The 16,002-nt window shown below is 39.0% G+C and overlaps 1 protein-coding gene across 1 annotated transcript in view; it reads left to right on the top strand.

Annotated features, from left to right (window-relative positions):
- svild (supervillin d) overlaps nt 1–16,002 on the top strand; it is a 38,538-nt gene that overhangs the window by 6,472 nt on the left and 16,064 nt on the right. Inside the window, exons 2-6 of the mRNA XM_020712239.1 lie at nt 5,693–6,170; nt 10,116–10,141; nt 11,822–11,880; nt 13,303–13,388; nt 15,629–15,722. Coding sequence (XP_020567898.1) covers nt 5,812–6,170; nt 10,116–10,141; nt 11,822–11,880; nt 13,303–13,388; nt 15,629–15,722 — 624 coding nt within the window. The 5' untranslated portion in view covers nt 5,693–5,811. The remainder of the gene's footprint in view (nt 1–5,692; nt 6,171–10,115; nt 10,142–11,821; nt 11,881–13,302; nt 13,389–15,628; nt 15,723–16,002) is intronic.

Here is a 16,002-nt window from a genome sequence, read left to right as displayed (position 1 = left end):
CTTCATCCGGAGCTGTGCAAGCACTAATGTTGGCTGAGGTTTTCTGCAAATGGGCTGGACTTGGATCCATAAACTCCTTCTATCTCAATGCCTCTGACTGCTGCTTTGCTGCACACAGTGAGCACTCACGCCTGCATAAATCAGTGTTGACAACAGTGTGTTGTAGGGTTTTTTTGGGGAGTTTCCTGTACATTTAATGTTTCCTTTGAATCCAGAAACTGGTAAGCCGGAAAACCAGCAAAGAGCAGGTTTGTATAAATAGGAAAACACGTGTGCTCTCCTGTGTTTACCTTTTTTATAGCTTTTTTTTTTCTTTTCTCTGGGCAGAAGAGGGATCCCAGTTAATTCAAAGCTTTATAAACAGTTCCAGTAGAGCAAAAAGCAGACATGAATACCCCAAGCGTGTTATGGTTATGTCAGCTGCCTTTGGGTGAGTGGCCACAGTCAACAGGGTTTCTGGTAAAAGGGATTTAAGGGAGTTTGTGTCTGCGAGATAGAAAGGGAAGAGAGGGGAGGGAGAGGGATTAGACTAGAGCCCAGTTTATGCCCCCCACCCACCTCCTTTTCTTTCTTTCTTTTTCCTTGGCAGCAACTTGCTTCTTTCCTCCATAAAACCAGAGCAGAGCTGCTTCACACCCTGGAACCGCTTGCCCTACAAAGCCATCACATCCACCCCCACAAAGCCCTGCTTTTTGTTTCCCATCTCACTTTCTTTTTCTCTGACCTCTGCAGAACAATTTGCAGGAAGTACCATGTTTTTCCTCCGACCCCTTGCTATCCTTTCCTTTTCAGCCTGCACTTCCACTCTTAGCCTTCCTCTGTTGCTGAGTCCCTGCCACCCCTACTTTTCCTCCTGCCCTATCAGCTTGAAGAGTTGAGTCATGCGAGTGGGCCGCCTGTGTCATGTTGGATCATCCTTTGAAGTCGTCCATTAGTGCAGACACTGCTTTTTTTTTTTTTTCTCCTGAAGGATGAAGTGTTGTAAGCCCAACGATTAAAACTTCGCTCTGCCGTCGGTTAGAGGCCGCACGCTTAAACCTCCTTTAGTGCTTTTTAATCAGAAACATGCTCGCCACTCATTATGTGGGGGCCTGTTTGTTTGAGGTTGAGCTATAGAGAAGTGGGACACATCAGCCCCACCCCCCACCCCCCGCTCAACAAATTAGTTTTAAGCCAGTATTTGATTTGGGGCAGTTAAACTGGTATTATCGTAATAAACTTCAGGGACTTCTGTTCAGGTAGATCAGAGTGGGGCATCATGCATAAAGATGCACGCCATTTTTGTCGTTTAGATACTATACCGCTTGCAAGTACGGGTATCAGCGGCATCACAGTTTATTTGGAAATGTGATTTCTGATAATATATAGTCAGTTGGGTCATCGCATTGAGGTGCCGTTTTGACCCTTTTTCTTGAAATCCAGTTGTTTGCAGCACTCACTGACTGACTGTATATAGGAGCTGGACATATTAACACCCCCCGTCGTGTTCCAAATACATAATACCTGATGGTTCCAAGAAGATCTTTTTGTCAGTATTGGTCTGAATAACCATTTTTCCTCCCAGTTAAGAAATCCAAGACTATTCTTCATTCTTCTTTTTGTCTCACAGACATCTCATCTACTATAAAGCAAACCATTTTTTTGCATGGCGTGATGGATGCATAAATTAAGACAAATTCACAACAAGATGTCCTTTTCTCCCATCATGCATTTCCTGTGAAGATTATTCATACTTTTTATACATCTCATACCCAACAATACAACTGTTGTCAACAGCAAATGACTAAAATTCCACCAAGCTTCCGCTTGATTGAAAAGCAGACTTTTTTATTTATTCCATTCACAAGGTGAAGTCGTTTTTGCAGTTGTTAAAGTATCTGTCAGATTCATTTTTAACCAAACGAGTGTGGTTTTCCTTTCAGACAAAGTCAAAATAGTACTTGTGTAATTGAATTTGACTGTAGAAAATCTGCAGGAATGCTGCAAACAAAAAGGACATTCTTCTCATAAAGGCTTTCAAACAAACATTTTAACCCCAAACCTCATCCTCAAACTGTCATGACTGTAACTTCTGTGTTGTGTTGCATGTTTTTGAGGGAGTTGTTTTTTTTCATCCATGTCGCAAGTTCAGAATTCTTATTGGGCAACGTGTGCATAAGCACATTACTAATCTTTGGCAAGAACTAGATATTCAAAACTATGAACAGGACATTATTGTTAGAAGAATTAACTAGTCATTCAAAACTGTTAACACAATTATAATAATTTCTTACTCTTTTGAACGTTTGTCAGTAACTTCCACTGTAATTTGTTTTTATTAAAAACATTGGGCACGGTCAGGAAGTGACATATTTAACCAGATCTTCCTCTTGTATCCTGTAATGGCTCATAGAAGAGCAAAAGAGGAATAAAACCAGCTTTTAGTTAAATCCCATCATTGTAAACTGATACTTTGGTATGAAATAAATGCACCCATTTGAACTGACTGTAACTTAAACAACAACACATAGCAAAAGCGATAAGACTGAAGTTCTAAGATGTTTTGTCAATGTGACCTTTGTGATTTAGCGTAAAGCTGAGGAACAATCCAGCTGAACCCGCACGTACACCATCTCTGATCAGATGCAGGTGGTAGTTTTCCTTTCAAAACCAGGGGGGGGGGACAATTCATCTTTCATTGCTATCTCCAACCAGTTATACCCGTCATAAATAACAGTCAGTAGAGAGGGACACTGTGGGGGTTTTGGAGGTGAGCACCATCTAGTAAAGATAAGCCTTCATATTTGCTGCTAATATTTATCAAATGACTCAACACTGTGCTTTCAGCCTCCCCTTGTTGCTTAACAAAACAGTGACAGCTTCCAAACAAGGTACCCTTGATGGGTCCACATGGACGTGTCTAACTACACTGCAGCGCTCCTTTTATAGGTAAAGACCCTGATGATTATGTAAGGGTGTCCATAGTCCTGAATCAGCATCCAAGCGTCCTTTTTGCTTCCCCGAATGGTGTTGCCCTGGATCAAGTGCAACTGTTAACATTTTATTATAAATATTTTAAAGCATTTTTGTTTCATTTCAAATTAAAGTACATCTTAAAGTGCAACAATGTTTTTATTTTTATGGCCATTGGACTCTAAAACCTTAGACTCCCTAATAGAAAAGATTGTGCCAGCAAGTGTGGGACATTATGGCTTTTGTATTATTCAGTTTCAATAGTTTACACTGAAAAGCCCATGCATGTTAGGGGCTTTTTATTTCAAAATAAAACATCTGTTTTTTTGTGTTTGTCAAAGGCAGAAAAATAATAGCATAGTAACTTTTCAGTTAAAAATAATTGTTTTGTTACATAAAACGGTAAATTATGTGTACTTATAGCACAGGCCCAAAGCACTTTCCAGTCACAGTCCTATTGTTCCATGCATGCACACACATTTACACACTTTATGGCACCAACGTGTAACACCTAAGAGTGTCATGAGGTTAAATGTCTTGCCTAAGGACACAAAAACAGGAACCAAACCTGTGAACCTCTGATCCGAAGTGTTTTCTCAAACTGAGGACTCTGGCCCTTCAGTGTGTCAGTAAACATGGTTTTAATAATCAAAGAATGGACGTTCACACACTTCGCCACTCAAATGCAGACATTTGCAATATTAGGTTTTGTGACATCAAAGCTGTGCTTTCTTTTAGGTTGAGCCAAGAGAGCAGGGCTTGTCTGAATTTATAGAGCAGCAGATACACTACTGCTTTGTTAAGGTAGAAGTCTACATCAGTGGTACATGCGTAAAAAGTCTGTTAGACATGTGTGGAACGGTCATGGAAATCCACACATTAGTGTATGAATCTAGCAAAAGTCAGGCACACTTGCGTAAGTTTTGCATAAAACTGACGTATAAATTACGTAAATCTTAACACATTTGACCACCTTAAAACCAAATTCATGTAAAGAAACCCTCGACGGTTATCTCCGCACATCGACAAAAGACGAATGCAAAAAAAGACCAAAATTTCATACGTGGAAAATGCACAAAATGTACGTAGTGGCTGTGTGACACGGCCTTTCCTTCAGCTCGGACATGCTCATGTCACGGTGCAGGGAAAGGCTCGAGAGCCGGTAGGACCCAGACGCAGAGACGGGAGGCCAACGGGTTCAGGACTAGAGGGTTTAATGTCCAACAAACAAAAGGCGCTGCAGAGCAGGATGACAAAAGCAAAAACAAAACTCACTGTGGCGTGGCATGAAACAAGGAACATGGCATGAAGACGTGAACACCGAGACAAAGGCTAATGGACCAACACAGGAGGAAGGCAGAGACAAGACTTGAATACAGGCAGGGCAGACAAGACACAGGTGAAAACGATTAGGGCAGATGGGGACCAAAGGAAGTAAAACTCAAGAAACAAGACAAGACAGGAAACCTTTCAAAATAAAACAGGAAACAGAACCAAACAAGACAGAACAAGAACTAAAACGAAAAACAAGACGCATCAAACTCCAAACCATGACGGCTCATTTCCAATTAATTTTGTCTTGGAGGTTATTAAAATAATGTTCATTCAATCAACTTTTATTTTTTACGTTAAATATGACATCACCCATTTGCCAAAGTAAATAATGAATAAATATGAATATTTATCGAAGACCATTTATGTATCCACTGCGTTTTGACAATGAAAACGTAGATAATTTCTTAAAAATATATTTACTTACATTTTTTTTGAAATAGTACTTGTTCAAACGCAAGGCATTGTGGTCTACATTCACCAGTGAATACTCTAGTGAGTATCGATGCACACTAGTTTTTCGCAGATTTCCAGTGCACTGGATTTGGGAATTGTAGATTCAGCCCCCCAAAACGTCAAATGCTCTATATAGTGCACTAAGAGAGAAGTGAATTTGGAAACAGCCAAACTATCCAGAATTTGTGGGGGGGTTTTTTTATGTGTTCCACTATTCCCTGTGGATTAGTACCGTACTTATGTGCTCTTTAATTGCATGATTCCAAAGAACTACGCGTTAAAAGGGAGGGGGGAAAAAAGTACTTTCCTTGGCTTTTTTTAAGGACCATAAGCATACTTTTGAGGTGAGAAATGTCTGTGGAAAAGCCCCAGTTTTCAATGTGTGAAGTGGTCAGAAAATGATGATGATTGGTGTTGTCGGATGCATTTAAGTGAGTGCAGTTTTTCTTTCATCCAAGTCGTTTGTGCTTTTGTGCGCTCAAAGCTTAGAGGGTAAAATCGACCTCAGCTCTGCTTCAAATCTTTCTGCTTTCTGAGTTGAACTCAGTGGAATTGGAAAAGAAACAGGAGATTGCTGTTTTAGTCAAAGAATCAAAGCGTCAATGGAACAACTTTCAATTGTTAAGAGACCTTATAACAACTTTCTGTAAGGATTTGCACCATACAAAAAACTTCTGAGTCTAAAATTAATTAAAAAGTCCCATAATGTTTTTTTTTTTTGTTTTTTTGCAATTTCTTTATATGCTTTCTTTTTCATTGTTCAATTAAGAGTTTTTCTGCTGAGGTCAGCTGTTTTTGAGTTGGCTGACTTCATTTTTACACAAGTGTTGAGATTAAAAGATTGGCCAGATTTCCTTAAAAGTTACGGGGAAAAAAAGTTTGTTTTTCTATGAGTCACTCATAAGAAACTGTTGTGCAATGATGTAGTCATGATGTTTCTTTTTATTTGCAGCCCTGCGATGCTTTTGATGTGACGTGCAGCCATCAGCAATCAACAAAAACGGCGTGGAGACCATATCAGTTGTAGAAATCCCTCTGGGCTCTTTCACTTGAACACAGCTGGTCTGCAGAATGGATGGAGTAGAAAGTTTGCAGAACTCTGCAGAAACCAAAGCTGAGCGAATCGCTCGCTACAAGGCGGATCGAAAAAGGGAGCTGGCTGAGCGCTATGGCAACACAGACGAATTCACCTCCAAATATGTCCGAAGGGACAAAAAGATCCAGGAGCCAACTGAAGCAGTGTCTTCAGCAGCCAAAGAGAACAACAAAAACCAAGACGGACCAGAGAAAGAATGTATCGTAAGGAGCCGCAGGAATAAAGAATCAGAAACTGTGGGGGATGCTGGTGATGTACCTGTTCGGGAAATAATCTCTGCTTCTTCTTACAATATGGAGTCTGGTTCATCCACAAAACTTTCTTCTCATTTGAGGTGAGTTTTGTATACATTCTCACTGGTTTGAAACACTTTATATCCTTCAAGTAATGGTACGAAACTAAACATCATCAACTTGGGTCACTCCAGTGAAAGCTGATTCACAGAAAAGCAGTAGTCCCGAACCCCCAAGGAATAGGTACTGGGGGAAAAAAAAGATGACCTAAATGTTTGTTTCCTTCATAAACTCTGAAGAACATGCTATTTTTGGAAAACTGGATTCGACCTCTTCTTGATGTATGTCAAGTCGCACGGTCACGTGTCGAAAACACAACAGCTCCTTTCTTAATGTGGCTGCGCTGAATAAATTAAAACCCACTGGCTAGCAACAACAACAACGTGACCGTGCGACTTGACATACATCAAGAAAAAGTCGAATGTGAGAGGTAGAGAGGAAATGGAATAAAAACCTTTTTGATTTATTTGGACAGTAGTTCGTCCAACTAATATTAAGCAACCGGCTGTCTAATGTTACGAGGATGCTGCTAATAAAGTTGATCAAACAGTAGATTCACTTTTATAATTGTATTTAGAAAAAAATAATTTTAGTGACTGTTTTTCTTTTTTTGTTTGTCCATTCCACCTTAAAAGTCGAACGAAGCCAAAACTGGGGTCTGATTCTTTTTCTTTAATTTTTATTTATTTATTTGTTTGTTTTTTCGAAGGGCCTATATCATGCAAAATCAACTTTTTGAGCTTTTAAATGTATTATATATGTACTATAATGTTCATTCTGACAAAAAGCAACCTCAAAGCAGTATTTTTTTATCTATTCACATTTCTGAGAACTTCTCTAAAAACCTCCCAATCCATGAAAACAAGCGGACTCTCACATTGTGATGTCACACAGTGAAGAACAGCCCCTTCCAGGAGGAGTCTGCACTGCCGGCACCACCCCCAGGCTTACACACACATCCACCCACTTTCTCCGTGGAGTTTAGAGGTTATCGGCAAAAGCTTTCCTTTTATATGCACATCCATCTCTGCAAAAATTCGGATGTTTGTTTTCGTGGGCGAAATGCAGACCTAGGTTGACATCATAAAATGGGCGGCCCCCACACGGAGCAAAAGGGCGGTGCCTCAGAGATCGCGTCGTTTTACTTCGGGGTAGAAAAAACAAGCTGGAAATATAACTTGTATTTCATAAAAATATTGTTCTTAAGTGTGCTAACTGTAATATATTATCATTAATATGGATATAGTTTACTCTGAAGGGCTTAAGAAAAATCATGATATAGGCCCTTTAACCTCCATTTTGGCCGTCATTGTTTAGGGGGGATCTATATGACATTTTAAGGCTTCATACACAACAGGTAATGTACAAATACATTTTAAACCAGCTGCAGATTTTTACAGAGGATGAAGATAAACGTTACCCTCTAAAAGGGAACCTGAGGGCATAAAAAAATTGGATGCTTACTTCAGCCAGTCTGTGAAAATATTGTCTGACTTTAACCGCTCCACGGCCTGAAATAGGTTGGGGACCATTGCTCTACAGGACACATGAAATGAAAAAATCCTTGTGTTATCCCTTTGTCAGGATTAGTCTAAAGAGTTACAGTCATAAACACGGATGGAGAGATGGCTTGACCTTTTAAGGAAATTCTTCGTGGTCCTTTCAGATAAATAGGACTACAAGGGTTTGTTGTTGTTCAAACAAAGGCCCACATGAGCAGCACCTAACCATGTTCCCTGATAACAAGCCGTGACTGTCAGGGCGAGGTGAAAGACTTCAACCATCCTTTACTGACAAATGCATTCACGGGGAGGAACGTGTCCACTCAAACCCCCCTGAGCTGTAATCAAGCAGAGAATTGTGCCGGAGGCACATAACTAGACAAGTCTGCTCCTGAAGAAGCTAGAAACAGGGAGATGCGTGTGGAGGGGGGCGGGTTCTAATGAACGGAGTTGAGATAACGTCAAAAATTTGAGGCTTGTAGGCATCCAGCTGAGCCAGGTTTTTGTGGTTGTTGCCCAGTCAAGTGAGATGTGAAGATACTTGTTAGGAATAGATTGTATCAATAGAACCTTTTGTAGATCTCTGCAGAAACATTGCTTATTAACATTGAGAAATACAGGAAACATTCCTAGGTATTTTCCAGTTACTAACACCCAACAGTTGTTTGATCTGCAAGAAAAGTACAGTTTTGGTGGTCCCAAATTTACAGTTGGGTCCACCATAGGTGACTGAATATAATAATCTATTATAATCTAACATAATTAATTATCTTAAAACGGCTAATTCAGCAAAAAATAAACGGCTTACAGCAACTATAAACTCTTACTCTCACCAAACGTCAACACATCTTCACCTCCAAACCTGCGCCTCATGCTACGTTCACACCGGGCATATGTGACCCGCGTTCAAGAATTTACATTGAAAGAGTTCGCTTGAATGCCTGTTTCCTGAGGCTGATGTGTAGGTAGCTTCATAGTGGTGAAAAACAAAAATTACATTTTCAACTTGAGTGCATAAAAACCCTCCTAAAGCTATCTTAAGAGAGACGACTGTTTGCCTCACGAATAGCATAAAGGAAATTGGAGCTCTGGCGTCAAATAGATATTAAAAACTGTCATTGTTATCCGTCTCACCCTGGTCTCCTTCACTGATATAATTCCAGTTGAAGGATGGTATTCTTTTTGTATCAGTAAAGAAAACGCTTGGAAAGGTGGGTTTACTTTCTGCAGTTTCTTTTACATAACTTGAATGTGACTTTTAGTCATAAAAGTGTTTGCAGTCTGAATCTCTGAACCAACAATTTGTGCTTCTTGCTTAACGGGCTTTGCCAACTTTGGAGGATAGAGAGCAAACAGGAAACTACGAGAACAGGAAACCGCTTCTAATTACTTGTTGTTTAAGATAACAAGTAACTGTAAATAAGTAATAAGGGTTTCCCATATACAACTTTTTATTTTTAGAATGAAGTTTGATCGCTAGCGGAGTTCAGTCTATATTACCAGACTTGTTTTTCTTCGAAGGTTCAAGCTAAGAGATTTTGAACGAGAGAAAAGCGTGAAAATATTTTTCTGATATAAATGAGTAACATCTGTATTAAGAGGGTTTAGAGCCTTAAAAGATAATAATAAAAAAGAAAGATGACTACTTCCCAGCTTTCACCTATTGCAGGTTATTTTTAGAACGTAATTACCGCGATAAAATATCGACCCGTGAATTCAAATTTTCCTTTTTGTCAAGTTTTGCAATGGTGATAGGGACAAATTACTTTTCTGCAAGAATGTTTTTAACCTTTTAGTTTTACTTCTGAGGTTTGGCTTTATTTAGGTATTTAGTCCAACCAGTAATGTGTAAAATAACCACAGCATTTAAAGTGGAGTAGGCGAATGTGGTCAATACTAGTCTAAATCCGTGTTTCTCAACCCTTGGGAACGCTGTCCTGCATGTTTTCCATGTTGCACACCTCACTCAGGTGATCGTCAAGCTCTGCAAAAGCCCGATCCTGACAGTCATCAGAGGCAGGTTTGTTCTGAACAGAGACGGCTTGAAAAAATGCAGGCCAGTGATCCTCGGGGGAACACATGCCTGCTCTAAATGACCTTAAATGCCCCCTGATTTTGACAGTGAAGCTTTCCACTCACTGTCCCCTTCAGTGTGACCTTTGACCCCCTCCCAGATGTCTACTTTGGTTTCTCCTTTTTTTGTTAAAAGGTCTCTCCTGTTACATCATGGCTGTTACCCCACAGGCAGCTGCTGTCCACATCCATTTTTAACACCCATTACTTAGAGATGACCGCCCACCTTCAGGTCCAGCACAAGCATCTCAGCCACATCCTGCAGTCTTTCACTTCATAGCGCGTTTTTAGATGATGGATGAGTGAATGTGATAGTCACACTTGTTTGTTTCTACTTGCAAAAAAGCATTTAATTTCTTTCTTTGTTTCACGATGTGACCTCATTTGTGTCTGCCTCTTTTTCTCTGCCAGGTTGATGGAAACACAAGAGCCTGAGGGTAAGACGAACCCTCCACTTTCTCTCTTAGATCATCTATTGTTCCACAAGCTGCTTCCTCATTCAAGAGCCGTCTATTACCCAGTCTGAAAGGAATAATGAGAACATTGCTGATGTCAGATCACCTACATTGTTTATTGATTTTGTCTTTTAATACACCTATGTAAAGGAGGAGTAAACTAAAGTAATGAGGTGACTAGCTTGGCTTAGTTTTCCTGATAAGGTTTTTTTTTTTTTTTTTTGCTTTGTTTTGTTTTTTATGACCTCCAGCCATAGTTCTTTTAAAAAAAATGAATCAGATAAGGGTTTTTTTGTGTGTGTGTCTTTATTGACTTTTGGCTTCAGTTCTATTTTCATTCAGTCCTTTGAGGCTCTCGATCTGCTCTGTGTGGTCTCTGACTGCAGGGTTATGAGCTGCACACATCGATATGTGGCTCAAGATGAAGCAAAAAAGGCTTTCTGATATTAATTTGATCATTATTATTTTACATCACAATTGCAATTTTAGTCTGGGGGAAAAATATAAAGACCCAACCATTCTTTTTTTCCATATGTTGTACGTTACGTACATACCGTACGTGTGACGAACATTCAGGAAGACGCTCAACAGGCATTCTTGAAAGGATTATTTTTAAACAGTTGTCGCTTCCGTGTTTTGGAAAGGACACCACCCCTACGTCAAAGTTAAACAAGTTTAACTTTGAACCCAGGTTCAATTGTCGCATCGTTTGTGCGTAGCGCCTGAAAACAGATGGAAAAAAACTTGCATACTGATGTTTGAACATGATATTTTGTACACAGAAGCCCGAAATACGCATATAAACACGTTTAAATAGACTTTTCACTGGAAGTGGCTGCTTGATCGAGTTTTTTGATGCCAGTGTGAACGTAGCGTCATGGTTGAGCATGGTTGTTGCTTCCACCATTTTTTTCCGATTGCTTCTTTTTTTGGAGCCGCAATAATTAAGATCATAGATTTTTCCCTTAAATGGGAAATCATAATTTTGTAATCTCTCTGTGGTTGTAAAGATTCAGCCGATCGAGGGATGATCTGGTGTAACATCAATTAACTGACAGCAAATTGTCTTATGTTGGGAAAAAAATCTCTTTCTAGGTTGAAAGTTCTTCAAATAAATTCTCAGCATGAAGGACCAGTCATGTAAAACGGATGCAGATACTTACAGAGTGAACTTTTAGCTCAAGTGGAGGGTTTTCCATCTCTTGACCTTTTTTTCTTGTAGTTTTGACTTTTGGTTGGCGATTATGTCAATGTAAAAGTCTTGGAATGAGCTCAAAATTACGAGTGCTGTCTGAGTGGAGTCATGAGGCTGCGATCCTTAACGTTTTATCATCTGGACTGAGCAGCAGAAGAGTTGAGAAAAATAAATCAAACTAGAATATTTTTTTTTCCCCTTCCATGGAAAACTCTTAGTTTCTCAAAAAATATATTGCTTTTGGGGGCATTTTTTTCTTACAAACTGTTGATGAATGATGTTATGAACATACCAACAAACTCTTTTTTTATTTTCCTTCCTCACCCAAATGCACCTTTTTTTTCTGCATTTTTCTATCCTTCTTGGTTTGACCCCAGAGTGAGCATGTGTATGTCTTGGTTTCACTATTGGTAGTTTTGATTATTTTATTCTCTGTTATGTTTTTTTAATTATTAATATTCTTTTAGCTGATGAGAAGCCAATGGAGACTGCCAAGAAGAATGCAACATCTAAGTTGGATTTTAAGGTAAACTCTCTTCTTCATCTTCTTCCACGCTTGAACACCCAGATCTCCTGGCAAAGACTGCAGTTGGTCAAGGTTTCTACAATGTGCACGCAATTATTTTCATTTCACTCTGAATTCCTCGCTGCCTTTTCCAGTGCAGCTGGTGCTCCCCTTTTTTTTTTTTTAACAGTCTTCCGTGAAAATTTGCTCCATTACTTACAAATTGAGCCGTCGGTTGCAGAACGGAGCTTTCCTGTACGTGGATGGAAGCCCGGCCAAAGCTAAGACTTGAACTCACACAGTCGGTGGAGGTCATAAAACTGTTGTGGGAAGATTTTTTTCAAAATTAAAAGATAAGCTCAGGGACAGAAAACTTGAGAATGTTCCTGGTCCGATGTGAGGTCTTCTTGAGCGAGCTTCAAAATGAACCTTGAAACCGGGTTTTCCCAGGCTGCTTAAGTTTCAGAAGTGGTTGGGTTTCGTTATGTTTGATGTAAATAGCCGTTCAGTTTGGCTTTTACAGACCAGGAGCAGTGCCAAGCTCCAGCAAGTGAACCCAGATGGTTGCATGTTGCGCCATCCAAGTAAAGGATTCCCTAAAAGAACAATTTGTCTATCTGTTATTCCTGACTTTTAATGTTATTTTAAGGCATCTCATCTGCCTGTCAACTCCACAGACGAACAGCATGTCTCTGTCTTCACATTACCATTTATCCTTCATTTTTTTCTCTCCATAAAGCCAGTGGAGTGGAGTGACGTTATTGTATGTTTGCTGTCCAACACAGAGGGAGAGAATGAAATGTAATTGTGGAAACTTTTGGGAAGAAACAGCTGTTTTTACTGTGAATTCCCTGACTACACTTTCTGAATTTGAAAAAAAAAAAATGTCGTAGGCGTTTTAATCCTGCTGGGAGAAAAACAAGTTGCTTCAAAATCCCTTAGATTTCTGAGTCAAACTGAAGTTATGCAATTCTTAGAAAGGGTTTTATGAGTCTGAGTTTATCTTTAAAACATAAAATTGATGAATTCCCAAGGAGGAAAACTTAAGCAGTTAGAAATGACGTTACCATTATTACCAATGTGATCCAAATGTATAAAACGAAGGTTGTTTTTCCCTCAAATATGGAAAACATACACTTTACAGCAAGAGATCTCTAACCAAAGCAGCACAATCTATCACAGAGGAGGGTCCCCTATTAAATGCTCGTGAATTTTATTCCACAGCTGCTTTCCAGCTATTTTATTTTTGGCTCACAGTTGCACGTTGGAGCACCGACCTTTGCGCAGGGCTGCTGGAGCGCTGCAGGAGTCTGCCTAAGTGAAGGGGTGGAGCCCTATTTGTTCACTTCCTTAATCACCATATTGTTTACAGCCATGGAAGACTTCAACAGAATTTCCTTCAAGTGTAAGTGTAATCCAAAGCCAACCCATCTCTACTTTTAGGAACGGGAGAAAGCGGAGGATGGAAACCAGTGTCTTCATGATGAATTAAAGCTGTTTACCAGGGACAAAAAGGAAACTTCTGCTAGGTAAGCAACTCTAATTTGTTTTTTCTATACCCAGGGTGTCTTCAGGCTGTTTCGAACTGTTTCCTATTTGCTTAAAAATTTCTGGACGCTGCCACACCAAACCCTTTAAACTAGAAGGATCCACCTCGGAAATCGCTGAAACCCAAAAACTGCAAACCGGGCTGAAGTAATGGAACACTCCGATAATTATAGATCAATTGAAATGCTGCTGAACGTTGTAAACAGCTGAACCAGATAAACCTGCAGAGCTTGCACACATCTCCTAATTCATGCACACACATGGGCACGAACAGCGGGAGTCGTGCAGGCTGTATTCAGCACTCTAAAATGTGTATTTATGGGGCAGATTTTCTACATTAGCTTAAATTTCCTCCAGTCCTTCATGTCTGCTTGTGGATTGAATTAACCTTCATAATTAAGTTCAGATTCTTTGAAATTCATGTCACGATTCCTGTCTGGATTTGGTCTCTGACCTGAAGACCAAAACTTTGAAGGCAACACTCATTTTGAATACTAAAAATGTCAGCTGTGTTGCTCATACAAGAAGAAACAGTCGATTGAGAGAGGAATATAATGAATCTGAGGAATACTAACTCTTAAGATTCATAATCAGAATCACATAGGAGCTCCTTTAAACTGTGGCACTGCCTCAGTTCTTTGGCTCTGAGCTAAAAGGCTTTCTGCCATCCATTAGAGGGTTGTATGGAAACATTACAGCACTTTATGGATGCACATGTGAATTGTTTCATGATGCAATGACTATTGAATGGTCAATAAGTAAATAAAAAAAGCTTTTATATGTACAGTCCGTTTACTGCTAGCATATATTACAAAGTGCCTTCTATTACTCAGCTAAAACTATCTTAAAGGGCCTATTTCATACTTTTTCAAGCCTTTTAGAGTAAACTATTGCCATTATTGTCATGATCTTTTCACCTTTGGGACACTAAAGAACAGTTTTTTTTTCATGAAGAAGGATGGATGTACATATTGCGCATATAAAATGAAAGAGCTTTTGCCGATCACCGCTAGCTCCACAGAGAAAGTGGGGGTTTGTGTTAGCCTGGGGGCGGTGCTGACAGCGCTGACTCGTCCTGGAAGGGGCTGTTCTTCACTTTGTGACATCACAATGTGAGAACCCTCTCGTTTTGTGGATTGGGAGGGCGTGGTCCTCGAAGAGCAGGGTTTAAGTGGAATACTTAGAGATGTGTAATCAGATCAAAATTCCGCTTTATTTTTTAATTAATTTTTGTTATTATCTTAGTCTTAAGCCACATGATGTTACTCTGCAGGGACAGCCTGTTTTAAAAACATTGTAGTTGCAGTAAAATTCCTTCTGAACAAACGATGTTTTTTTTTTTTTTTAAGAAATGTAAAACATTTTTAAAAAAACATAGAAAATTATTAGCCTTTTATTTATATCTTTTTTAAGACTGCAAGACTGAGCATTAGGAAAATACCTGCACTTTAGACAGAAATGTGACCTAAAAATAACTTTTATGACACATTGAAGCACATTTTGCTTTTTACTCACCAACTGATATCTAGCAGTAAAAGCTATAAAAATATGTAAACATGCTACTGTGTACTTACGTTCTTTAACTTTGTACACAAGGTCTGTACCCTATTGCACATATTGCACCTAGAATTATCTTAATTGGTTAGTCTAAGGTTGTTTTTTTGTTTTTTTTCAATATTTAGTTGGTTTTATGGTCATGTCTTAAGGATAATTCTTAGCTGTTGCATTATGCAATAAAATTCTATATTAATATTCCTTCTTCAAATCGTGTTTTTAATTTGTTATTTTGGCATTTTTCTGATGATGGAAGACATTCATTTGAAAATTAAGCTCAAAATTATATTTCTGAGTATTGCTTTGCGACTGGCAGAACTACTGCCGCTCTGCAGAAACTATGTCCTAGAAAACAACAGTTTTTTTTAAAATTTAGGCTAAAAACAGCATAATCCTCATTAGAAGACCATGGGGAAGTCTTTTAAAATAGATCAAAAGATGATGACTTTAACACTTTAAAGGACAAATAATACCTCTGAAACACATATACATTTGTATAAACATAATATACACTTCCTTGGTTTTAGAAGTGCTGATTTCTGTAAAATCTCCAGTGGGTATTAATTTCCTCCTAGGAGAGCAAAGAGGGTTACTGCTTTCGTCTTTCCTTTTTTTTGTAGTTTTGGAATCATTTCATTTCTGTAATCCAGCTGTGATTTTATTTCAGTTTATCTACTGCAGATGTTGAAAAGGCAATGGAGGATTCTGCAGGGGAAACTTCCACAGATATCGAAAAAGCTGAAGCCTCTGCCAAAGAAAAGGTCAGTTTTCTTTTATATATTAAACCTAAAATTTTAGCAGGAGAGAAACAGACACAGTTATAAATGTTTCCTTGGCTAAATCATGAATCTGTAGATTTTTAAACTTTTTTTTTTTTTTTAAGGATTTTTGCTCTTCTTGAAGAGCCATGTTGATTTGGTCACATCCACTTCTCTGTTGACTTTTCTTTATCTGCTTCCGTTTAGTGTTTTAACTTTGAACTCACTAATTTTGAAGTGCAAATACAAACGCACTCTTCCTCACTTGCACAAAGCAACTGTA

Source organism: Oryzias latipes, chromosome 19, assembly GCF_053564925.1.
Source record: "Oryzias latipes strain Hd-rR chromosome 19, Olatipes_Hd-rR_3.1".
Taxonomy (NCBI): Eukaryota; Metazoa; Chordata; class Actinopteri; order Beloniformes; family Adrianichthyidae; genus Oryzias; species Oryzias latipes.
The sequence above is the reverse complement of the archived record's forward strand: the minus strand, read 5'-3'. Positions and strand labels throughout refer to the sequence as shown.